Source organism: Colletes gigas, unplaced genomic scaffold, assembly GCF_013123115.1.
Source record: "Colletes gigas isolate AHSC1104 unplaced genomic scaffold, ASM1312311v1 Colletes_gigas_Sc00020, whole genome shotgun sequence".
Classification (NCBI taxonomy): domain Eukaryota; kingdom Metazoa; phylum Arthropoda; class Insecta; order Hymenoptera; family Colletidae; genus Colletes; species Colletes gigas.
Window position 1 is genome coordinate 4,842,747 of NW_025106649.1, and position 26,576 is coordinate 4,869,322.

At 37.4% G+C, this 26,576-nt stretch overlaps 3 protein-coding genes across 3 annotated transcripts in view; 2 read left to right on the forward strand and 1 right to left on the reverse strand.

Moving 5' to 3' along the window:
• The window catches only part of LOC122400739 (zinc finger protein 423 homolog), a 225,186-nt gene extending 218,434 nt beyond the window's left edge, over nucleotides 1–6,752 (forward strand). The window contains exons 7-10 of the mRNA XM_043402357.1: nucleotides 886–2,620; nucleotides 3,602–4,675; nucleotides 4,843–5,067; nucleotides 6,235–6,752. Of these exons, the coding sequence (XP_043258292.1) occupies nucleotides 886–2,620; nucleotides 3,602–4,675; nucleotides 4,843–5,067; nucleotides 6,235–6,612 (3,412 nt within the window). The 3' untranslated portion in view covers nucleotides 6,613–6,752. The remainder of the gene's footprint in view (nucleotides 1–885; nucleotides 2,621–3,601; nucleotides 4,676–4,842; nucleotides 5,068–6,234) is intronic.
• A 16,581-nt stretch (nucleotides 6,753–23,333) lies between these two features.
• Nucleotides 23,334–24,785, reverse strand: LOC122400906 (E3 SUMO-protein ligase ZBED1-like). Its single transcript, XM_043402642.1, has one exon. The coding sequence runs from the start codon at nucleotides 24,783–24,785 to the stop codon at nucleotides 23,334–23,336; it is 1,452 nt and encodes a 483-aa protein (XP_043258577.1).
• Nucleotides 24,786–25,162: 377 nt separating this feature from the next.
• On the forward strand, nucleotides 25,163–26,571 carry LOC122400907 (E3 SUMO-protein ligase ZBED1-like). The gene is made up of 2 exons (XM_043402643.1): nucleotides 25,163–26,496; nucleotides 26,562–26,571. The coding sequence occupies exons 1-2, from the start codon at nucleotides 25,163–25,165 to the stop codon at nucleotides 26,569–26,571; spliced, it is 1,344 nt and encodes a 447-aa protein (XP_043258578.1).
• Nucleotides 26,572–26,576: the final 5 nt, after the last annotated feature.

Sequence of the window (26,576 nt, forward strand, 5' to 3'; positions counted from 1 at the left end):
TGAACGGATTGGAGGATTTTAATGTTTCAAAATGCAAACAACGCATATTTTTGTGAAGAATATGTAGAAATTCTACAAATAGTGGGAAAGTTGTTCCTTAACCCCGTAAAGTGAAAAAAGCCCCATAAAAATGGTGCAATTCCTCGTTTTTATCACTTCATATGTAGGTATAGTCCAATTATCCGGCATACTTGATTTTCCGGTATTGCCCCAGTCCCGAATATGCCAGATAATCAGTATTTTACTGTATACGAGATATGATATATCGTGTCTGTGTCTCTTCTCCCTCCACTGCAGTCATATTAAATAAACAAATTCTAACCTGCATTTAATAACATTGTGTGTTCAGGCTAAACATGCAAAACTTTCAGTATCATTTATCATGAGTTCAACTTCTGAGTTGCGTACCAAGTAACGATTTGTGATAGACCTTTTAACGTTGTGAAGTTATAATCTATGTATAATTCCAACTAAACATCATTAGACTTCTGGTTGTTTCCAAAGTCACTCCAAAAATACTCCAGAGTATAAAATTAAAAATTAAGAAATGTATCATGCATTACCTTTACACCACTGTATTTAAACTAAAAAAATAATGGTTTATATTATGACGGCTTGCTATGTGAAGAAACTGAGTAGGCGAGATAACAGGAGCCTAGCAGCAATGATTGATTGAGTACTTGTGAAAGAGCGTAGCCCTCTGTTGGCGAATGCAAGAACTGTCACCACAATATAATTGATGCTAGAGCCAAATAATTTTTTTCTCCGTCATTTCCTGCCCCAGTAAACATAAATAACGGGAAAAAAGTTTCGTTGCAAAAGGTAGAAATTATTATCAAAAATTTAACATGGTGATTTTCACTTAATAGCATCGTGTCCTTTCAGCGACCACCTGAAAATCCACATGAAGACTCACGACACCCAGAAGCCCTACCAGTGTACAGCTTGTTCGCGAGGCTACAACACGGCAGCAGCGTTAACGTCGCACATGCAGTCCCATAAAAAGCACCATCATCAGTCCCAGGGTACGGCCAAGCTGCAGGACGTGGATTACGGGAGGCGAAGCGTTTCCTCGCACAGCACGTCGTCGCCGCCGGTTCCAAGTTCCCCGTCACCGTCCTTGAATCTAACCTTGAATCCGAAGGCCGGCCTGAAAAGCTCGCAAGGCAGCGCTTCCACCACGCCGATCCTGAGCTCGCCTCTGAAGCTCGCTTGCATGTACTGCACCAGGGACTCGTTCAGTTGCATGCAGCAGCTGCAGATGCACGTGCATACGATGCACCAAGCGATCCTGAGCGGAGAGAGCGTGGCGGTGCCGCCGTCGCCAAGCAGGAGCAACGAGCAGCTCGCCTATCAGCGCGACAAAGCGTCGAATCATCGGGCGGAAGCGACGTCCAAGGATCACGAGAGGAAGTACCAAGAGGAGTCGGACAGATCGATGGAGAAGGAGCACTACGAGAACGCATTCACCTGTAATCAATGCACCATGAAGTTTTCCGCGTTGAGTTCGTTGAGGGATCACTTGATCTCCATTCACAGAACCGACGGTTTCAGTTCCGCGCTGATGATGTGTCCCCTGTGCGGAATCCCTTGCGCTTCGGCGGCTGCCTACGCGGAGCACTACGTTCTCCAGCACTGCGAGAACCGACGGATCGGGCCTATGGAGGGTCGAGAGTTCCTGAACAAAAGCAACGGGAGTTACGGAGACTCGAAGAGCTCGAGGAGCCAAAAGATCAGGGAGCAATCGGCCTCGGAACCAGCGGATCTGACAAGCAAGCATTCCAGGCCGACGGAAAGCAGCTACACCGCGGGCACTCTCCTCTGTGGTCAGTGCGGAGCTGCTCTGAAGGACTTCGAGTCGTTCAGGGAACATCTGGCCAGGCACCTGCAGGCGGATCACAGAAACGACGCGATACGACATCCCTGTCCAAAGTGCGAGGCTGCTTTTCAAGACAGGGAGGAAATGCTGTCGCATTTAACAAAACACTACCTCGGTCAGATCAGCAAAGAGTACGCCTGCGGGGCCTGCAAGAAACTTTACGCTCATCCCGACTTGCTCCAGAGGCATCTGCTCGACAGCCACGCTCATCATCTCTACAGATGCGCTCTGTGCAGGGACACTTTCGACTCCAGGGTGGCGATACAGGTTCACTTCGCGGTGAAGCACAGTCAGGAGTGCAGGATATATCGTTGCAACGCGTGCACCGTTCCCAATAACGAGAACTCGCCGGGAAACGCGCCCGGTGAGGGAAGAAGCTTCTTCAGGAGCGAGTCCGAGATGGCGAGTCACGTTAGAAACGTTCACGCGCCGCCCACGGTGTCCAACAGCAGCCCCATAGCGAGGAGTCCGGCTTCCACACCTGGCATCACGGGAAACTCCGGACCCAGGTGCGTTTTCTGCGGTATCTGCTGCAACTCGGAACTGGAGCTGCAACTGCACTTGGCCAGTCACTCGACCAGCCTCTACAGATGCCCGATCTGCAGGGAGGGCTTCGCCGTCGAGTTTCTGCTGGACAGACACATCGCCCAAACGCACCATTCCGGCGAACACCAGGCTAGCGTCAGGAGCAACTCCAGGGAGAATGGACGAATAGGAAGACTCCCCAGGTCTCAAGAGGAGGTGGGTACTGCAACATTATGTTCTTGAAAATTATACTAATGTCCCAAGCATAGCAACTGTCACCACCAAACTATCATAGAGAGATGACTCCATTGGCTGTAGCGTAATAGTAACGCCTGTCCTCACACGCATTGTCTTTATTGGCTGAGTCGATCACGATTACGATTCCATCGCGTGACGAAGGACACGAACTAAACGTATCGAGACAGAGCAGGATAGAACCGTATTAAACGACATTGGCGTAAGCTCAGAATATTGATCATGAATAGAACAAAAATGTATCTCTCGCGGATATGAAGATCCTACTAGTATGTGTCGCGACTGCTAAGAAGGTAAGAGTGTGGAACAACTTACTACTCTTGCTCTTACGCTGTTTAGTTTGTAGGTACCTAGCCACTCAAGTCATCTCTCTATGGTCTACCAATTATAGCACTTGATTTTTTACTCGATTACTACATCAAGATATACATGACACATATGTAACTATCGTCACGATTTTTCAGACACTTCCAATAGTCTGATGAAAAAATGTTTCAGACAAAAGTTAACCGGTTTCTGATCAGCTACAAGTTTAAATACAAAAAGTGCCTAAATTTTCGTTAAGTATACCTTATTTCAACGCAAATGTAAATATTAATTTCAATTATACGTTAAATAATCTATGTACCATAAAGGTATACAATATATAAAACTTAAGTGCATAATAGTTATACATACTACTTTGGTTAAATTTAATTTATACTTATTTCCTTTACCTGCCCATTTAATGTTGTCTACAACTGTAGATCATTACTAAACTGTGGGGAAATTTTAATTTTCAAAAAACTGCATAAGATACGAATTATTATAATTAGGGGCCGAGACAACTCCCTATAAAGTTCCCATATCATTAATTCTATTAATAAAAATATGAATAAATGCATAAAGATCCACAGTCTGATCATTACATTCAAAACTAAAAAACAGCTACTTTCGTTACAGTCAAAGTCGCAGAAGAGAGGCCGTTCCCCAGCCTCGAGCAACAACAACTCCCTAAACCAACGTGACAACAACAACAAACGAGCGAACTACACCAGTATAGGGATGCAACAGTGCGAGTTGTGCGAAAGGGGAGAGTTCGCGAACGAAGCGGAGCTCCAGGCTCACAAGAAACTGGCCCACGCGTCGGCCAAGTTGCAGAACAAATCGCTGTCAAGTCTTAGCATGACGTGCGCTTATTGCGGCGAGGTGTGTCGTTCTAGAGCCGAGCTGGAGTCCCACACTAGGATCCAGCATGCCTCGAACGAGCCCGGTGGACGTCACAAGTGCAACATATGCGACGAGGTGTGTCCGTCGGGATCCACGCTCGCCGAGCACAAACTTCAAAAGCATTGCAAGATCCAGCTGAGCGACACCTGTGTCGTTTGCCGCGGCAGCTTGGTCTCCGAATCGCAGTTCCTCGAGCACGTTCAGAGACACAGTCTGGAGAACGTGGACCCTCAACAGAGACTAGACGATTCCCTGCCCCATCTTCCAGCAGCTTGTGTCGTTTGCAGGCAAACGTTGATCAGCGACCTGGAGTGCCGCCTTCACGCCAGGTACCACCTAAAGGCTTCGCCCGGTTCGCAAAGTTCTACGTCCAGTCCCAGTCCTAAACAGAAAAGTCAAAGTCCGGGTTGCTGTCTCTGCCTGAGGGATTATTCCGCCGACGATTTCGTCAGTTTGCCTCCCAATCATATGAGCGGCGGAGGGCAGTCTCTGAGAGTCTGCAAATCTTGTTACATTCGTCATTCTCAGGGCCTGCCGATACTGAACTCGCCATACGAGCACGTTAGAGCTAAATGCGACAGAGACTGGATCTCTAGCAAGGATTCCCAATGGGACGGGTCCAGGGATAGATGGGACTCCGAACGCGTGTTTAAAATGGAAGAGAGGACGAACGAGGCAAACGATAACAAAAGATGCCAGGATTGCGGGGTGAAGTTCGAGGATCCCGAAGAGGCAGAGAAGCATAGACTCGCGGAACACGAGAAGATTGGATCTGTGTCGAATACCTATACCTGTATACAATGTCAGGTAATGTAGGACATTTTTAAATTAATTAGTCTTATAATGCAAAGAAGAGTGGTAAAAACTTGTAATTAGGGACTACCATCATGGTCCAAAATCACTCTTCTTTAAATGTCGTTAATCTGCGTTGAATTTAGGGATCAATTTCTTAATGCGCTGCATCTCTTTTCCAGATGTCGTTTCCAACGGAAGCTAAGATACAGCAACACGTTAGGAAGGAACACCTAGAAGCATCTGGAAGGGCTTCCATCGAGGCATTGCGGTGTCATCTGTGTCTTTTCGAGGCTGGTAGTCCTCTGCAATTGCAAAGCCATTTGATAGAACACACTTTCGCCGGTTGCGCTGCTCTCAGCTGTTACATCTGCCAATCTCTCTTCACCGCGCCTATTGGTCTTCAGGTACTATTATATACTTTACATTCGACTATTCCATCTTAACAATTGAAGAATATCCAATTAAGACTGATTTTTTTGGAGCCAAGCTTATAATATATGATTTACACGTACTATTGAGAGACAAGATGTTGGCACACTACCCACAAGCTAAACCGACGCTCCGCCTAATCCCCTCCACTGTTTAGATTCTTAGCTCGACCTTGGTTCTAGACTTGTTTAGGGGCTTGGTTCGTGATCGACGTATCCAATAATAACCAAAAACCTAAACAGTGGAGGGGATTAGGTGCAGTGTATGGATGATTCTCTGTGCCTGTTGCGTCGTTTAGATTGTAGGTAGTGTGCAATCGTTTCGTCTCACAATAGTAGATAGTTCAGTCAATATTTATTGTGTGTGGCATCTGACACAGTGATGCCAGTTGGGAGCAGCTCGAAATAGAGCATTCCCTGCGAACAGAGGCGGAAACCGACCTTTACTCAGAAGGGGGCGGGGAAATTATTTATTAATTTATCTAAGTACACTAAAAACTACAATATTTTATATTTGTAACAAACTCATCAACTATTTGCTCGTTTGAGTTAAGCAATTGAGTATATCCTCGTTTAAAAAACTGTATAAAATTTATTTCTCTAGTGCAACAAGCATGAAAACTTCAATACGATGTTAAAATACTTCTCAATTGATTTAAGATATACTTCAAAGTAGAGAAAGAGCTTTCACAAAATACTTGTGTCCTTGAAAGTGTCAATAGATAAACTTAAAGATATAGATTTTCCGTTATTTTATTTTATTGCGGTGGATAGCTGAAGCACCACCCTTTAATATTTTCAACTTTTCAGTTGGAATGCACGGAAATTAATTATATAAACTTGAATAGTATGGTAAATAATGACTTTCACGTAAATATTATTGAAGTTATTTCTGTATGAAGAGTTATGTAACTAAAACAGGAATTTTCACAATTGAGATACTTTTTTATTTTGTAGTAATGTATAGACTCTACTTTGTTTGATATTAATTGAAAAATGTGATTTAGCATGCTGTCAATCAGATTTTGAAATATTTCTTCCCAAAATTGATTACACACTGATTAATAATTTTCTTGCATTACAACTGAAAAGACCGAACAAGCTAACAGGCTTTAAGAAGCTCTTCCATCCTTCCGGTTTCAGAATCATATGCTGCAGGAGCATGGCCTGGGTGCTCGTCCATACGACTGTTCCAAGTGCACCCTCAAGTTCTTCTTCAGGGCCGAGTTGGATCACCACGTGCTGACGTTCCATCGCTTGGAAGAAACGTCCCCGTCCAACGGAAACGTACAGAACGCCATAGAAGCGAAAAGAACCGACGCGGAGGAACAAAATTGTGACGAGGGCGTCACGGTAAAGGAAGAACTGTTGTTGCCGGACGTTGGCGAGGAGGATGAAGAGATCAACGTCGACGAGCAAATGGAACAGGACGACCAGAAAGTTGACAGCCACGCGGAAGCGGATCTGAAGCTAAAAGCCGAGGTCGATGTAGAAACTGCCCCCGACAAGACGGAATCGTGATTATTTTGAAAAGGCAACGCAAAGTTACTTCGGACAGCTTGAAATAAATCACGAGCCTGTAAAAAAAATCGAAGTTTAACACGATTTAACTAAATCAGTCCTTAACTATTTCGGTGCTGAAGAACATATTCATCGAATTTCTGAACTACGCTAATCGACTGAACGCTTTAGACACCGAACAAGTTACGAAGGTTATCGTTAGGGTGATAGTTTGATTTTACAATTCTGTTTTTGTTTTTTTCATTCACGAAGTCGGTTCGCGATCTAAAAGAATAATAAATCTTCACAAAGGAAGTAAAAATGCGTTACCACTTGAGATCATAAATGCTCGACTAGAGCTGCGATCAGTGCGCAGGACGTTTCAGAAATACGTCTAAATAGTTATTAAGGAATTGAATCTATACGCTAAAGTAACTACAAAATGTTCTGCGTACCTTACTTTTTCGAATTATAGATAATTTTTTTAAAATGCTCAAAATATCCACCGCGTGCCTCAGTGTCAAATTTCGCTCACGTTGGAAAATGTTAGGTGTCTCTACTCCATTTTGTATCATTTCTTTAAATTCATGTTACATTATTTCCTCGCGTTGAATACACAATGGATTTTAAATGGCCCCAAAGCTATTCATAAATACATTTAAATTCAATTTTCTTTGTGCATTTTTCTTTCTGCTTTACTCGATTTATTAACCACAACAACTCTCTTACCCTAACGACGCTCTGCCCTCACATTGTCGATGCACACCTAACCAAACCTTAACCTTAACGGGCGACGCGTAAGGCGCTAACATTTGAATTAGTGGTAGAATGTTTCTACATTTGAAAACAAATGGCCAAAAAATATCGTACAATCGTAGCAAAAAAAAAATCAGAATTACAAGAATTCGATATCATGTCAATATCATTGTAGTTAGATTATCTAAATCGTCCATAACTAAAAAATTAAGATATGCAAGACACGTTCATATGACATTTTTTACTCATTTTAGTGTGTAGATTTAGCTCCTTATTTACATTGTATTTCTGAGAAACCCTGCATATACAACTGTAAATACGTTTCTATTATACTCTGTTTCCTTTTAATTATCTTTTTTCGTTTACGTAGTCGTCGAGCAACCTTGAAACAATAAAGAGAAATCGTCAGATGGTGAGGTAGAGTTTTTACAGTTAGAATTTTTTATGTTAAAGACAGATGCCTCTAATGGAGCATGTATGATGAAATAAGTTTACTGGTTGGTTACTGTTTGAAGCGTGCCACAATGTCAAAGCGAATTTGGCAATATTAACTGAGAAATTTTGCTAATTTCACGCTTTTTTATGGTTGATTTCAAGTGTTTGTTGTTCGATTAAATTTTTATTGAAGATGGTTTGTTCGCGTTCGCACATCCTCCGCTGAATGTTGGAAATATCGTTTTTCTATGGACTGTTCGTTATTTGTTCCGCAAAAATTTCTTTATGTACAGAGTATTTGTGATAGAACGAGTCGTGACTAAAACACCGTGGACGAAAACTGTGGGTTCGAAATTTCATTGAAGCAGAGAACGCCAAATCGTTTGCACCTCGATATGAAAGGTAATAAAGCCAAATCGATTTTTATACGTAAAACTTGATAATAGTTCTTCGAAATACGAATCGACCGTTAATTTTATTCTCCACGTTGATGTTCGAATTCTACACGATGTATTTATTCTATAACGATATTGTTTTATTCTGTTTGAAATTTTAGGTATAAGTCGCAACGTTGAATTTCATTGTCTAATTGATAAACATCGTGTAAAAGAAATAAAGTGAAGGTCATCATCCTACCCAGAGTCTCCCACTAAAACCAAGCCACCTTAATATCAGTGGTTGATACAGTTTCGAAAATAACTGTTTCAAATTATTGTATATCGAATCTGAATTAAAACAGTTATGAAAACCGAAAAAGTCTCATAACTGTTATAGACACGTCGATTCTAACCTACAGTGAGTTGCAGTCAAAATCATACATCACCAATACGAAATATGTTTCACTTTGTAAACAATTTTAGGAATACATATCTTGGAAAAAAGAATACGAGTATACAGGGTATTCGGCCACCTCTAGGAAAAATTTTAATGGGGGATTCTAGAGGCCAAAATAAGACGAAAATTAAGAATACCAATTTGTTGATGGAGGCTTCGTTAAAAAGTTATTAACAATTAAATTCAAAAATTTCAAATCGTTCTGGAAAAATTATGTTCGGTTGCGGAGGTCAATAACTATCACTTTTGGTGAATACATATACCTCCGAAATCCTATCCGCTTTTGAGAAAAAAAATCGGGTAGGTGCTGAAATTTTTCGGCGAAATTGAAATGATTCAAATCGTTTTGGAAAAATTATTTTTGATTATGGAGGTCAATTAGAATTTTTGGTGAATTGACATACCCCCGAAATCTTACGCATTTTCGAGAAAAAAATTCAGAACGGGTGGAACTTTAAACGTTAATAACTTTTTAACAAAACCTCCATCAACAAATTCGTATTCTTGATTTTCGTCATATTTTGGCCTCTAGAATCCCCCATTAAAATTTTTCCCAGGGCGGCCGAACACCCTGTATGTTGTAAACATATCTATGTTTAATGTGTAGTAACACCAAGGCCAATGAACAAACTCAGTATGAAACAATGCAAAAACCATGCAATTAAAATCGTTTAGTAGACTTTTTCTGCATGAAAAATCCCCAGAAACAAATGAAAATCTTGCAACAGAAGAATGTTAATTCATGTTGTGTAGCGTTCAAGTAACAAAGTAAAACGAAATATTAAAAATGAAGCAAACAATAGTAAAGGAGCGACAGATTGTTATTGGGAATTATGAAAATGGTAAAAATTGTAAGAGAAATCGTATAAATTATTGCCAGGAACATTTAGTATAGTGTAAATACATCATAAAACGGTACAAAAAAGGCAGAATTATAAATAAATTAAAAATTGCACCAAATATGAAATTTAACGAACTCGATGAAAAATGGATATGTCGAATAATTAAAGATAATTCAAAAGCTTAGTGTACCACAATTGACTAACAAAGTGGATAAATATCTAAAAAACGTGTTCATTCGGAGACGGTAAGACGAGTTTTACGAAAAGAAAATTTTCGCCAACAAATATTTAACTAAAGACTAATTTCTGGAAAGTGGTAATTTTTACTAACGAAAGTACATTTAATGTTTTCCATTCCAAGTGAAAAATTACCGTGTGGCGTCGACCTAATGAAGAATTTAAAATAAAAAATATGAATTCCATAATTATACATGGAGATAGATCAGTAATGGTTTAAGTAATTTAGTATTCATTGAGGAGAACGTGGATAAATATGTGTATCTGAATATTCTGAAAAGTAATTTTAAAATAGTGCCGAAAAATTGGAAATTTTTAATTGCGTTAAATTTTACGTTTACAACGACTCAAAACATACTTCACACATAATACCCCTCCCCAATCACCTGAATGTAATAGAAAATATGTGAAACTAATTGGAAATTAGAATTCGAAAATATATAATTTCAAACAAAATTAAATCCGATTTCACAGAAAAACTTATAAAATCGATCTGTAGAAGATTGCATAAATATGATTCTATACGATACAATTTTGTTTACATTTAAAAACGTTAATTGGCATTGATGTTACAACACAATAAACGTAAATACATATATCTATTTAAATTTAAATTTTTTTTTCCAAGCCATCCTTGAACTTTTTTATAAAAATAAAAATTCTTAATTCTTTTTTATGAAAATGAAACATATTTCGTACGTGTGGTGTACGATTTCGACTATAGCTCGCTGTATATCGATATCAATTAGGGTTCTGCAGAATCAATATAATACTGATTCTGAAACTGTTATTTTTTTTATTACAGTTCTGTATATGTACGTGATTACATCGATTTCAATACGGTTCTTATTAAATTTCTGAAAATATTAACACATCTGCGAGACACGTACTAATATTACATAATACTTAATAACTAATAATACACGATTTCCTTATTTCGTATGCTATGTCGAGTGTCAAAGAGGTAATTTTTGCTACGGCGTACCTATTATATAGAACTGTAATTGAAGCAGAATCAAAAAATAACAATTATGAAATCGATAATCGAAACCAAAATCGAAACGAGCCATAACGGTTATAATATTGATTCTCATGACTGTATCAAGAACTGAAACCGATATTGTAATTGTTTTCAACCCCCGTTTAATATTTTTGTTATTTTGTATAATAACAAGATGCGTTGCTTACAAGAGTTGTATAGCTTCGCGATGGATGCAACATGGTGGCTATAGTTTGTGGGTGAAAACGTTAGAAGAGACTTTACGTTGATCGTTAACATTACTGTATCGAGTGAAATTACATTTATTTATTATTCCGCGCGGGAGTGGATCTACCTGTAACATAAGAACATCGTTATTTCTTATTAAAAAAAAAAAAAGAAACTAGCGTCTCTCGATGACGAGATTTTGTAAATACGTTAAATAGTATTAGAAACTATTACTCCACATGTTTTATCGATCTGTCGATACCGTAAGCGGTAATTATTTAAAGGATGCAGATGCAATAACTTTGTCCACTAGGCTTAGCGACACGGTAAGATAGTTCTTTACGAAATAAATTATTGTTTTAAATCGCCGAGGACCCACTACGAGTATTTATCCTTCCCCGTCAACGATGGTCGCGCAATGAATAAAAAATTAAATATTAAACATTACATGGCAAAGATAAAAAGTATAAAATGGAATGTAATTATTTTTCATCCGTTAAAAAGGACACATGGTTTGATTATGTGTATTATTTGCCATTACCAACAGCCATTATTTTCATCGTGGAGTGGTTCTGACTTCCACAGCCAAGGGACGGTTTTATAAAAAATGATTAGACATTGCACAAAATACCGTTGTTGACTGAAGAAGCTTTCGTAAAGAAGTAAGTATTAATATTTTTGATAATATTTTGATTATACGAAAACTTTTATATAATTACTAGAAAGAACAAAATAGAGGTCCATAAAATCCCCGACTTCACACAAACAAGGCACTTCACTGGCTTCATTTTCGAAAACCTATTATAACCCACTACAATATAAATCAACTGTGTAATCAGATAAATGGAATGTTTTAATTTCACTATCGTCAACAGTTGAATACAAAGAATTTTATTTTAATCGTCTGGTTTTTGAGATTGCAGATATAGTATTGTTTTCGTAATGTTAGTGGTGATTTTGTAACGAAGGTAGTTTCGTTTTACAATTACGGAGAAAAGTAAACAAACGAAATTGCTGAGCTATCAAAAAAGTCTAAGCGAGCGAAACAAAAAGCGAGAATGATTTGGAAGAAATAGAGAACAAGAATGAAATTGTCTATATGTTATAGTTCCTGAGAAGTCAAAAACAACAGTCCTATTTTTATCAAATATACGCTCGTATGGTATAATCTATAACAAAACACTTGTTTGCAAGACGTAGATAAATAAATATCAGACAATCGAAAACCAAAAATGATTTGGGAAATACTACTTTAGACTCTTGTTACTCTCTGGGTGTCAAATCCAATTATTGATCCAGAATGAAATTAAACTATAACTCTATTAACTATAAGAAATAAAATTAATTGTGACGAGAGATACGATTTGATAAACGATCGAAGTATTGATCGCTTTAGGTCTGATGAAGAAGCTATATTTATACTAAACTATGCGCGGAAGATCGCAGCCATTAGCTCATATTATTTGCTATGTAATTAATCATTATATTATACAGTTACGAATGATACAATTAATTACATACTAAATAATAATGATTTTCAGGTCTCACCATTTGGAGGTTGCTGCGAATGGAGACCCGCCCTATCCTCACCCCAACCACACTCCTTTGATGAGGAATGCTTACATCTTTGGATATTCTCTCCCAAGAGAAAAACGATCGAAATTCGATCGTTGTTAGAAACGAATAACAAAGAGAGTTTGCAGAAGAACTGTTTGATAAATAGACCAAAAACCTAACAAAATGTCGATACATGTAAGACAATCCACCACATGTTTTCTAGAAACAAAATACGAATGTGCAACAGCACGTACGAAACCAGACCATTAGATACAGGGTGTTCGGCCACCCCTGGGAAAAATTTTAATGGGAGATTCTAAAGGCTTTAGCCAATTTGTTGATGGAGGCTTCGTTAAAAAGTTATTAACTATTAAATTCAACAATTTTAAATCGTTCTGGAAAAATTATTTTCGGTTGCGTAGGTCAACTACAATCATTTTTGGTGAATACACATACCCTCGAAATCCTATCCACTTTCGAGAAAAAAAATCGGGTAGGTGCTGAAATTTTTCGGCGAAAAAAAATTTTTCAAATCGTTCTAAAAAAATTATTTTCTATTGCCGGGGTAAATTAAAATCATTTTTGGTCATTAAACATACCCTCAAAATCCTACTCACTTTCTAGAAAAAAATTCGAGGTGTAAAATTTTTCGATGGAAAAAAAAAATTTTAAATTGTTCTAGGAAAATTATTTTCGGTTGCGGGAGTGAATTACAATCATTTTTGGTGAATAGACATACCCGCGAAATCTTGCGCATTTTCGAGAAAAAAATTCAGTACTGACGGAACTTTAAACGTTAATAACTTTTTAACGAAGCCTCCATCAACAAATTGGTATTTTAGATTTTCGTCTTTTTTGCCCTCTAGAATCCCCCATTAAAATTTTTCCCAAAGGTGGCCGAAAACCCTGTATATCTTGATAATAATCGTTCCAACTCAAATGGACTCCTGTACTTCGATAGTGGCTAAGAAGACACTGAAAAACCAAGAAAAAATCTGCAACTGCACGTACGAACCCTTGTTCCATTTAAATGTACGCTTATTTGCGTAATACTTAATACGACGCCACAAAATTCGCATATTTCTCTTATAATCTACATATATACATTTATACTTAATTCTAACGCAATCTGTAAAAACATGAAGTATGGGAAGATATTTTCTTCTTGATGCTTCGTTAATTCCACGATGTTTTGCTAAAACATACACTCATATACAATAGATAGAACTCAAAACAAAAAAATATGAGAAGATATTTTCTGTTTCTTGTCTTTGTTGGTTCCACGATGTTTTCCTGAAACATACACTTGCATACAATAAGTATAATTCATATAAAACAAAGAAATATGATAACATATTTTCTTCTTCGTGCACTTGTTAATCCCACGATGTTTTCCTGAAACATAAACGCAGACAATAAATAAAGTTGTATGAAATAGTTTGTCTAAGAGCGATCAAGATGGAATCCGTGTACCATTTCCAATTCCATTCTTCTATGCTTCTATACTCTGTAAAAAGAACTTGTTCAAAGGATTAGTAGCTGAAATGAAAATATATTAGTAGACACAGAAAAAGATAATTATGTATCGCCAAGATTAGACAGTGTTAAGATAAAGACCGAATAGATTTAAAATTTTATCCATTCGTTACTGTTTTATATTTCGCTTTGGTTTACAAATAAAATTGATGATACCAAATTGAACAATTAAAGAATTTTCTTTATATTAAATACATGAATTAAGACGTATGTATTAAAATAATTATATTTGACTGCATTGGAAACTAAGTTAGGTTCGTACAAAAAGAGCAATAAATAACTCAATATGAAATATCGAATTGCAATTTGTATACCCTTTTGATGCAAGCATTTTATTCTCCATTGATTCAAACAATGATCGCGAACAAACTTTGACCTTTGCAAAGAATTCCGAATATTTATAAAGGAATCCACTATTTATAAATAAATATTGCGGTTGGAAAGGTCACTATATCGCATAAAAATTAACTCTAATAATGAATAATTAGTGACATACATATATGTTAGATGCGTGAATTCAATCTATGACCAATTTAATTATAATATATCATTTTTAAATGCATCACAAATCAGTGATAAAAATGTATTCATAAAAATTATAAATTTGTACATGTTATGAAGAATGAAACATTTGATTTATACATATACATATAACAGCCGTTTCGAGCAGTATTTCCATTGACAAATATACAAAACAGAGATATATTTCATATAGTTAGAATAAACGTCCACTCGTCATAAATTTAAACAACCCGTGAGTGGACCATTGTTTCTTTCACAACGCTAATTTGTAAATTACAAAAGTCGCGAGGGGTGCTTATTAATCGTAAAATGAACCACACAGGATTGCTTTATTAATTAAATCGCGTGCACCCATATTAAATCATACGCAACACTAATTTTAATAATGATGTTGAGCCATTCAAGGCTTTGTAGAATCCCAGCTGCGTCGTGATGATCCTGGAGCACTGTCTCTGGCCAGCGTTTTGGCCGTTCAGTAACTCTAATTAATAAAAAACGCGATAAGTCAAGATCGCAATACTAATTTATAATACAAAAATTCCAAACGCGATTTATGACAATAAAAGCAACCGCAAATGGTGATTATTCGCAACACAACCCTGAAAAGTAAACGCGAAAAATATTAATTCGCAACGCTAAAAGTAAACTGATTAGTTCATTCGCAACATTATTTTTAAATAACAATAAAAGCAATCGCGTATGGAATTTGCAACGCCACCCTGAAAGGGAAACGCGAAAAATAGGAATTCGCAACTCTACAAGCAAACGCGATTATCGTATATTCGCAACTCTAACTTTAATGGAAATATACAGGGTGTAAACGATAACTTTGGCAAAAATCATACGGTAAGTAGAGGCCCCATAGTCAAGTATTTCAAGCATGGGAACCCGTGTCCGGAAATGCACCAGTAAAAAATTACGGCGATCTTTAACTTCGGTCTTTAGCACCTGATGGATAGAAAACCCATCGTACTGGAAACTGTTTCTTTTGAGGTGGGTCAGTCGTGTAGGTGACAAAGATGACAAACATTGAAAGTTTTACGATGAACAACGTAAACATTTAAAGAAATCATGGTCAAGAAACAATAAATTAAAAAAAGTTTGCCTACCCATCAGGCGCGAAAGACCAAAATTAAAGATCGCCGTAATTCTTTACTGGTGCATTTCCGGACACGGGTTCCCATGCTCAAAATACTTGCCTATGGGACCTCTACTTACCCTATGATTTTTGCCAAAGTTATCGTTTACACCCTGTATTTATGTTTCGTAACGCTAATGCAAATCGCGTTTTGCCTAAAAATGCTGAATCATGGTGCTGGGGGCGTCTATAGTTGATGCAAATAAATATGTACTAAATAAACTACCTACTTCTAACTACTATTAACTACTGTAGAGTGGCTCATGTGGGGATGAATTTAGACGTTTTAAATATCGCAACTTTACGGGGCAACAACGCGGGAAATCAACAATCGCAACGCTAATTTATAATAAAAAAAATTCCAAACGCGACTTGTAACAATAAAAGCAATCGCGAATGGTAATTATTCGCAACGCTACCCTGAAAAGCAAACGCGAAAAATAGTAATTCGCAACTCTAATAGCAATCGCATTTACTAATAATTCGCAACACTATTTTTAAAGCAAACTCTCGGTTTCTAAGTTTGCATTAAAAACAATCGCGAATCGTGTTTAGACGCAACACTAACATATCAACGCGATAAATATCAATTCGGACTCTACGAGCAAACGCGAACTTTGTATATTATTCGCAACTCTAATTTTAATCAGGGGCTAATGATACATGTACATACACACGTACTGACCACAAAATAAATTAACTACTTCTAATATTACAGTTGGTGTCGAATTTTGGCATTTAAAGTATCGCAATGCTAAATAAAAAATCGCACGATGAATCAAAATCGCAAAGCTAATTTATAACATGAAAATTACAAACGCGGTTGATATCCATTATATGTATAAAAGAGTAAAAAAGCAACGCGAATGGTAATTGTTCGCAACGCTACCCTGAAAAGTAAGCGCGAAAAATAGTAATTCGCAACTCTACAAGCAATCGCGTTTATCAATAATTCGCAACGCTATTTTTAAAGCAAACATTCAGTACCTAAGTTTGCAAAAAACCAATCGCGTATCGTGTCAAGTCGCAACACTACTCTGGAAAGGAAACGCAAAAAACAGTAATTCGCAACTCTATAAGCAAACGCGATTATTGCATATTCGCAACTCTATGTGTATCATAACCGCGGGTTGCCCTGATGGCTGGCATGTATGGTACAGTCATGTACCAGGTAGGTACATGCATACGTGAGCCAGCCAGAAAAAGAAACTAACTACAACTACAGACGAGTTACGTGACAAAGTAGTAACAGAAATGACTTTCCATCCTCATCCGAAAATGAAGATGAAAAGCCATTTGTTGTAGCCCACTCTTGAAACAGTTTGTTAGTGTTGTGGTATAATTTAATATATGAGACGGCTTGTCTTGGTTTTCTGAGCGGAAATCTTTATTATACATATGCTGTGGTCAACTATCTTGTAACGACTGCCCGATTCCGCCACGACACGCGGCCGCTCGGACCTCCCCTTCGCTTAAACAAAAACGCATCAGGACTCTGGAAATTTCCAGAGTCCACGTGTGGAATTTTTATACTTCCACACTCTCCCTAAAATTTCACACGACGATTACATAGTAACTCTTTTTTACTTACTAATCCTAATTTTAAACGCATAAATTCAAATCTTGATTTTGCAAGTGGTTTTGTTAAAATGTCCGCGCATTGATCTTCACTCTTTACATATTTAACATTAATTATTCCTCGCTCATAGAGATCTCTTACAAAATGGTATCTTACCTCAATATGTTTACTTCGTTGATGAAATTCGGGATTTTGCACAAGTTTAATTGCACTCGTATTGTCAATAAACAAATCCTTTTTCCCGTTATTTACGTTAACTTCGTGTAACAAACGCGTGAGCCATACTATCTCCTTTGCAGCGATAGCCGCGCTTACATACTCTGCTTCTGTGGTAGACTGTGCAACACATTGTTGCTTTTTACTCTGCCACGTTATTGCAGCCTCGCCAAACTTACATAGAATACCGCTTGTTGATTTTCTATTGGTTTTATCACTTGCAAAATCCGCGTCACTAAAACATTCTAATTTCCCTTCCGTTTTATAATATAAACCTATATCTATTGTTCCTTTTATATACCGCAAAATACGTTTTACTAAACGCCAGTGGGCATTCGTAGGTTTTTCCAATGACCTAGATGCCACATTTACTGTGAATGCTATATCAGGTCGTGTGACTACTTGTAAATACATTAAATGTCCTACCGCCTCACGGTATGGTACTTCAACTTCATCTATACTATCTAGATCACTAGTGTCCCATCCTGTATCCATAGGCGTAGACACCGGCTTAGCATCAGTCATTTTAAAACGTTCTAATGTCTTTTGTATATAGCCTGATTGATTTATGAAAATGGAACCATCACAGATTTTAGTTATTTCAATTCCTAAGAAACTTTTGACATCCGTCGTTGTTTTCACCTTAAACCTACCCTGTAGCTTACACATGAAAGAGTCGATTTCCTTTTCATGAGTTGCAGCTATTAGGCCATCATCCACCCATAAAACTAAGAAAAATTTCATATCATATTTAACTTTATAAAATAGACACGGATCGGCGTTACTCTCCCTTAAACCGCACTTTGTCAAAAAATTCATAAAGCATTTTGACCATTGCCTCGGAGCTTGCTTTAGACCGTACAAACTCTTTAACAGTTTACATACTTACGCGTCCCGTTCCATCCTGAAAACCTCTCGGCTGCTGCATATAAATTTCTTCATTTATCGTACCATATAAAAACGCGGTTTTTATATCGAATTGTCGTAAATACAATTTTTCTTGAGCAACAATACTAAGCAAAGTTCTTACGGTATCAAAACGGACCACAGGGCTGAACGTCTCGTAGTAATCGACTCCTTCCTTTTGTGAGCAACCTTTTATAACTAACCTTGCTTTATATCGGGTTTCATTTGAATCTGAATCTGTTTTGCAACGAAAAACCCACTGATTTCGAAAAACCTTCTTTTCTTTTGGTTTTTCAACCAAAACATACGTATTATTTTCATGTAATGATTCCATTTCCTCGTCCATGGCCTCTTTCCATTTTTCCGCATCTTTTGTGTTTATCGCTTCTTCATAATCTATTGGCTCCGCATTAGCCAAAATCGCAATAGGATTTCCGTAAAATTCTGTTTTCTTTAATTTTATTCGATCTCTTAATTTCCTAGTGTGCACTTTATGATCGGTTATCTTTTGCACAGAATTATCGTTCTCTGGACTCTCATTATCGCTCGACTCACTACTTTTAGACTCTGTTTCATTTGTGCTTTCATTGGATTTATCACCTTGTTTTTCTAATTCAATCACTACTTCGGTTTTACATACTTTCTCATCTTTAAATAAAACATCTCTACTCATTACAACATCACGTACTTCAGGAATCCAGATACGATAACCCTGTACATTTTCAGAATATCCTACAAAGTAACCTTTATAAGCTTTCTTATCCAGTTTCTTTCTCTTTTCTTTAGGAATGTGCACGAAACATTCTGTACCAAAAACTTTTAAATGATTTACGTTGGCTGTCTTATCAAACCATAATTCAAAAGGCGTTTTATTTTCTACTTTAGTTGGTCCTGTGTAGTTTAATACATGTACAGCACAATTAATCGCTTCCGCCCACAAAAATTTCGGCAAGTCCGGCTTCGAAAACAACATTGAACGCGCGGCTTCCACTACGATTCTATTTTCACGCTCGGCGGTTCCGTTCTGTTCCGGTGTGTATGGAATAGTAACAGCGTGTCTTATACCTAATTCTTGTAAAAAATTACTACCTTCTTCGTTTACATATTCTTTCCCTCCGTCGGTACGTAATTCTTTAATGCTATTGCCAAAACGCGTTTTTACCTCATTGCAGAAAATTTTAATTTTTCCCTTCACTTCGGATTTATTATGTAAAAAATAAACTTTCCGATAACTGCTATAATCATCTCTAAAAATAACATAATATTTACTTTTACCCAGCGATTCTACAGACATCGGTCCGCATACATCGGAATGTATCAATTCTCGTGCCGCTGTTGCACGTTCAATTTTCCTTCCGAAGGGTAACCTGTGATGCTTACCATACGCACAACCGTCACAAAATTCGCTATCTACCGTTACATCTATTCCTCTATCTTTGAGAAAAGACTTTACATGGCGCTTGTTTTGATGACAGAGCCTTTCATGCCATAATTGCAATGTGTCAACTTTATTCGCTGTGCACGCTACACTCGGAACTAAAACCTGCAAATCGATTCTATATAATTTCCCGATTTCTATTCCTACAGCTACAACCTTATTTTTACACGTAAATATGCATTCTTTGCCTTTTTTAGTAAGCGAAAAATCTACGCCCTTTTTTGCGGCAGCTCTTACAGAAAATAGATTATGTTTCATACACGGTACATACAAGACATCGTATAAAATTCCTTCTAGCTATTTTCCGTTTCCATTCGTTTTGATTCGTACATTACCTTGGCCAATTGCTGACACTTTCTCACCGTTACCGATGTAAATCTTTACCGATTCCTTAAGCCGTTGATACTCCGTGAACCACTCTCGTCGATTCGTCATATGGTCTGACGCACCTGAGTCAATTAGCCAATAATCGTCATCGTCTTCCTGTCTTGTACATCCTGTGAATGCCTGCGCTGAATCGTGCGACGAATCCTCACTCCTCTTGTGTTCGTTCTTCTTTCGTTCGCCCTTTCTTACCGTGCAGTTTCTCGCCATATGATCCTTTGATCCACATTCGAAACAGCCTCTACAATTTTGTTGCTTATGACCCTTCAAGCCACATGCATAACAGATACTTGTCTTCCCTTTCCAATGAATTTTCCTTTCTGCGTTGCTCGTGGTTTTCTTCGTGGAATTAGCTCGCAGATTCATTTTTGAAAGTAAGGCCGTTGTGGATTCTTCCGTGTCGTCCCTTTTCTGCATGCGTAATTCTTCGGTCATGAGTCTCGCCGTTAGATTTTCAACCGTTCTTTTGTTTTCTGCCGTTGAATCCCATGCACTATGAAAATAATTAAACTTTGGTGGCAACGTCGAAAGAATTCTTGTAACCAGCATAGAAGAAGGTAATTCTCCACCAAGTGCTTTCATTTTACTCGCCATTTGTTCGAGTTTCGATATATGCTGTGCCACATTTCCTGCAGGATCCCAACGAAATTCAAAAAATTCCTTTTGAATCAAAGACAGACTTTCATCTGATTTCATGTCAAAGACATTGTGTAGCTTTTGACACATGTCTTTTGCCGTATCACAATTCATTATTAATTGCAATGGCTTTGATTCAAGCGTGGTAACGATTAGTTTTTTCGCTTCTTTATTAGCATTATTCCATCTGGTCAACATTACTTGATAATTTTCACTTCCTTCCTCGGGCTTGATGAATGTGCCATCGCACACTTCCAGCAGATCGTTACTTTCCATCAGAGTACGTATGACAAATCGCCATTCTTGCCAATTATCGGCATTTCTTAACATCTCGACCTTAATCCTGCCGATATCCATACTTTTTGACTTGCGAACGTACTAGGAATTTTTTCCAACACTAACGAAAAAACACACAGAGACGAGCCGTTAAAAAAATCTTCTTAAATACACTTTCCACAGCTTATTTTCTTTTTCCTTTTCACCTCACTTCCACTAGCACCCCTGGGCCCATAACCTGTTGGGGTATAATTTAATATACGAGACGGCTTGTCTTGGTTTTGTGAGAGGAAATCTTTATTATACATATGCTGTGGTCAACTATCTTGTAACGACTGCCCGATTCCGCCACGACACGCGGCCGCTCGGACCTCCCCTTCGCTTAAACAAAAACGCATCAGGACTCTGGAAATTTCCAGAGTCCACGTGTGGAATTTTTATACTTCCACAGTTAGGGCCTCTTCAGCTCATATAGAGCCTTTTCTTTCTTCGGCGGTCCTGCCGAAGCCTGAAACTTACTTAACACGGGACTCGAGATTTTGTTCAATACGTAATCTTCCAACAATATACGAATTGTTGGAAGAGCATACGTGGTGAATCTCGAGCGGGACGAACGTTTCGAAAGGGACCTAATCACGACCGCGAGCGCGAGAGAGCGACTTTAAGAGTCGCGCGATTCGAGGAGTCGAAACTAAAGCCGAAACAAACAGCACACACCGTTTGAATTAGAGATCTTGATTTCACGTGTATCTAATATACAGGGTATTTCACCTAACTTGACCACCTTAAATATATCGCTTATTTTGTATGATAGAAAAAAATGTCAAGAGGACAAAGTATTCTGTTCGAAGGCGCCAATACGGTGATAGATCGAATTTTTTTTTCGAGGTCATTTTTTTCGAGATTTCAAGGTCATCGTATTTTTTTAAAATGGGACCACATATTTTCGCTACAACAGTCTTATAGCTTATAAAAAGACGAATCCAACGATGTGCGATATGTTGACCTTCACGTGACCTTTAGCGAAGGAATTATGAAATGTTTGTCAGTAACTTCAGTACGCGTTCGGAGACGGTAAATGAAGGAATTTCAATTTCATTGAAACAGTGTACCGTGTAATTGTTTCTGGTGCTTATAAATAGATATTCATATTCTCCTTGCAACGGTTGAAGTATGTTTACAAGTATTATTATTGTAAGAGGGGAATGACCGAAGCGGGTCAATAGCGCGTTGTCAAAAAGCCGCGACGTACACAACAAGTTGCAGTATCGATAGCAGTGTAATAAGATTCTCCATCATGTACACTACAGCAGAAAAAGTGGAAATGATTTTATGATCGCCGGATCTTACGCCACTTGATTTCTTTCTGTGGGGGCACCTAAAAAATACAGTTTACAATGATATTCCCACAACAGCAGAAAACATGCGACAAAGGATTCTACATGCATGTAGATCAATTACTGTAGAACAACTAAAAAATGTTCAGCAAGAATTTATTTACCGCCTCCAAAAATGTATCCAGGTTCATGGTGCACATTTTGAACACTTTCTAAAATAAACATTTAATTTAAGACTGTTTCAATGAAATTGAAATTCCTTCATTTACCGTCTCCGAACGCGTACTGAAGTTACTGACAAACATTTCATAATTCCTTCGCTAAAGGTCACGTGAAGGTCAACATATCGCACATCGTTGGATTCGTCTTTTTATAAGCTATAAGACTGTTGTAGCGAAAATATGTGGTCCCATTTAAAAAAAATACGATGACCTTGAAATCTCGAAAAAAATGACCTTGAAAAAAAAATTCGATCCATCACCGTATTGGCGCCTTCGAACAGAATACTTTCTCCCCTTGACATTTTTTTCTATCATATAAAATAAGCGATATATTTAAGGTGGTCAAGTTAGGTGAAATACCCTGTATACGTGTACACGTGTAATTAACATATTCGTATCTTAATCCGTGTACTTTTCAATACACGGGTACACGGGTATTGAAATACACGGATACACGTGTATTGAAATATATGGGTACACGGATCATAATATCTATACATGTATCCGTTTATTGAGGTTCGCGGATACACGTGTCGAAATGTACTGTTCCACATGTATTACCCGTACCGCAAGTTTTATTTTATAATTAAATATCAGAATATTTAGATGTGTAAATTGTTTATGAGACTTAATTTACTGGGTAGTAGGTGAAAATAAGAAACATTATGGTTTTGGTTAATAAAGTTCAATTTATTAAATTTTTGTTTTGAGATAAAAAAACTAAGGTGTTAACATTCTCTGGAAGCAAACGGTTTCTTTTTTTTGTGACAATATTTCCAGCGCATGAAAAGCATCGTTCCGACATCGCTGAAGTTGCTGGAATTGTTAAATATTTTTTGGCAACTTCGGAAATTGCTGGATATTTGTTTGTCCTAGCTTTCCACCATTCAAATGGATTTAAGTCAAAGCGTAATTGTGGCTCGGTCATATATGTTTCAATTTGAATATAAACATCATTTTTATCGGTGATTTCGTTGTATAAAAATTCAAGAGCAGATTTGTCATGTGCCTTTGCTGTATTTACTGTATTTACTGTATGTACTGCATTTACTACATCCGAGTTTTGAAGCAATCGTTTTGCTTCTGTACGAATTATTTCTTTTACGTCAGACGTTTCGTGTTCCAGATTTTTATATCTTGGATCAAAAAAACAGGATATATGGTTTAACGAAAGAGTATCACCTTCGATCCATTCAAGTTTGAAACGTCTCGTAAGTTCTGAAATTATAGTTTTTTTGAATATACACAAAAGCGTGTCGTCATCGTTGTTTAAATTTAAGTGTTTTTCGATCAATTTTTTGATTAATGGTCTCACCATTGAGATAGGAGAGTGGCTTTCTCCACAAAAAAGTGTTGTTATAATTTGCAGCGGTTTTAAAATATTTAAGAGAGACTCTATTATTGTCCATTGTTTTTCATTTATTTCTAGAGATTGTGCTACCCTTGCATTAGTAATGGCTCTATCTGCAATAACATTTGATATTGCACATCTATTTGTATATAAACTGTCTAACATAAAATACGTGGAGTTCCAACGTGTAGAGCAGCTTTGTATTAATGTATTTTTTGGCAAAGAAAGCTGTACTTGTTTTTCCTGTAATGCATGTTTCGCAACATTTGAATGTTTAAAATGTCCTACCATTTTACTGCATGTATCGATTATTTGTTGTACGGTTTTTTCTTTTAATGCATGATTTACAGCTAATTGCACACTGTGTGCTGCACATGTTACGCTATAAATGTTGGTGTTGTCCGATACTTCCGATAACAATGAGATAGCATTTACCATATTTTTGGCATTGTCTGTTACAATGGCTACTACTTTCGAATTAATTTCCCATTCTTCGAGAGTTCTCTGTAGCTCATCTGCGAGGTTTTGGGCAGTATGGCGTTCTTCCATCTCATATACACTCAAAACAAAACTGTCTGTGTCCCAATTGGAATTAATAATATGTACAGTTATCGCAATGTACGAATCCTGTGCTAACGATGACCAACAATCGGATGTACACACTACATTTTTAACAGCGTTTAATTGTTCCCTTATCTTTGTCACGACCGTACTCTTCAGACCCATTAATCTTTTTTTCATTGCTTCGTCTTTGCATATTTTATAATTTGGCTGCACTACAGACATAAACTCTTGAAAACCATCGGATGAACAGAAAGAAATAGGTAACTGATTTTTGGCAATTAATTTTGCTACTGCCTGGTGTATTTTTTCCGTTTTCGCAGGATCGCATAAACGAATGTTTGAAGTCTGACAGTTTAAAATAGACAGTCTTCGACGTTTTTTTGGTGGTTGCGTTTCGCCATTTGAAAAGCGTATTTCAAATTACCGATTCGCAACCACCAAAAAAACGTCGAAGACTGTCTATTTTAAACTGTCAGACTTCAAACATTCGTTTATACGATCCTGCGAAAACGGAAAAAATACACCAGGCAGTAGCAAAATTAATTGCCAAAAATCAGTTACCTATTTCTTTCTGTTCATCCGATGGTTTTCAAGAGTTTATGTCTGTAGTGCAGCCAAATTATAAAATATGCAAAGACGAAGCAATGAAAAAAAGATTAATGGGTCTGAAGAGTACGGTCGTGACAAAGATAAGGGAACAATTAAACGCTGTTAAAAATGTAGTGTGTACATCCGATTGTTGGTCATCGTTAGCACAGGATTCGTACATTGCGATAACTGTACATATTATTAATTCCAATTGGGGCACAGACAGTTTTGTTTTGAGTGTATATGAGATGGAAGAACGCCATACTGCCCAAAACCTCGCAGATGAGCTACAGAGAACTCTCGAAGAATGGGAAATTAATTCGAAAGTAGTAGCCATTGTAACAGACAATGCCAAAAATATGGTAAATGCTATCTCATTGTTATCGGAAGTATCGGACAACACCAACATTTATAGCGTAACATGTGCAGCACACAGTGTGCAATTAGCTGTAAATCATGCATTAAAAGAAAAAACCGTACAACAAATAATCGATACATGCAGTAAAATGGTAGGACATTTTAAACATTCAAATGTTGCGAAACATGCATTACAGGAAAAACAAGTACAGCTTTCTTTGCCAAAAAATACATTAATACAAAGCTGCTCTACACGTTGGAACTCCACGTATTTTATGTTAGACAGTTTATATACAAATAGATGTGCAATATCAAATGTTATTGCAGATAGAGCCATTACTAATGCAAGGGTAGCACAATCTCTAGAAATAAATGAAAAACAATGGACAATAATAGAGTCTCTCTTAAATATTTTAAAACCGCTGCAAATTATAACAACACTTTTTTGTGGAGAAAGCCACTCTCCTATCTCAATGGTGAGACCATTAATCAAAAAATTGATCGAAAAACACTTAAATTTAAACAACGATGACGACACGCTTTTGTGTATATTCAAAAAAACTATAATTTCAGAACTTACGAGACGTTTCAAACTTGAATGGATCGAAGGTGATACTCTTTCGTTAAACCATATATCCTGTTTTTTTGATCCAAGATATAAAAATCTGGAACACGAAACGTCTGACGTAAAAGAAATAATTCGTACAGAAGCAAAACGATTGCTTCAAAACTCGGATGTAGTAAATGCAGTACATACAGTAAATACAGTAAATACAGCAAAGGCACATGATAAATCTGCTCTTGAATTTTTATACAACGAAATCACCGATAAAAATGATGTTTATATTCAAATTGAAACATATATGACCGAGCCACAATTACGCTTTGACTTAAATCCATTTGAATGGTGGAAAGCTAGGACAAACAAATATCCAGCAATTTCCGAAGTTGCCAAAAAATATTTAACAATTCCAGCAACCTCAGCGATGTCGGAACGATGCTTTTCATGTGCTGGAAATATTGTCACAAAAAAAAGAAACCGTTTGCTTCCAGAGAATGTTAACACCT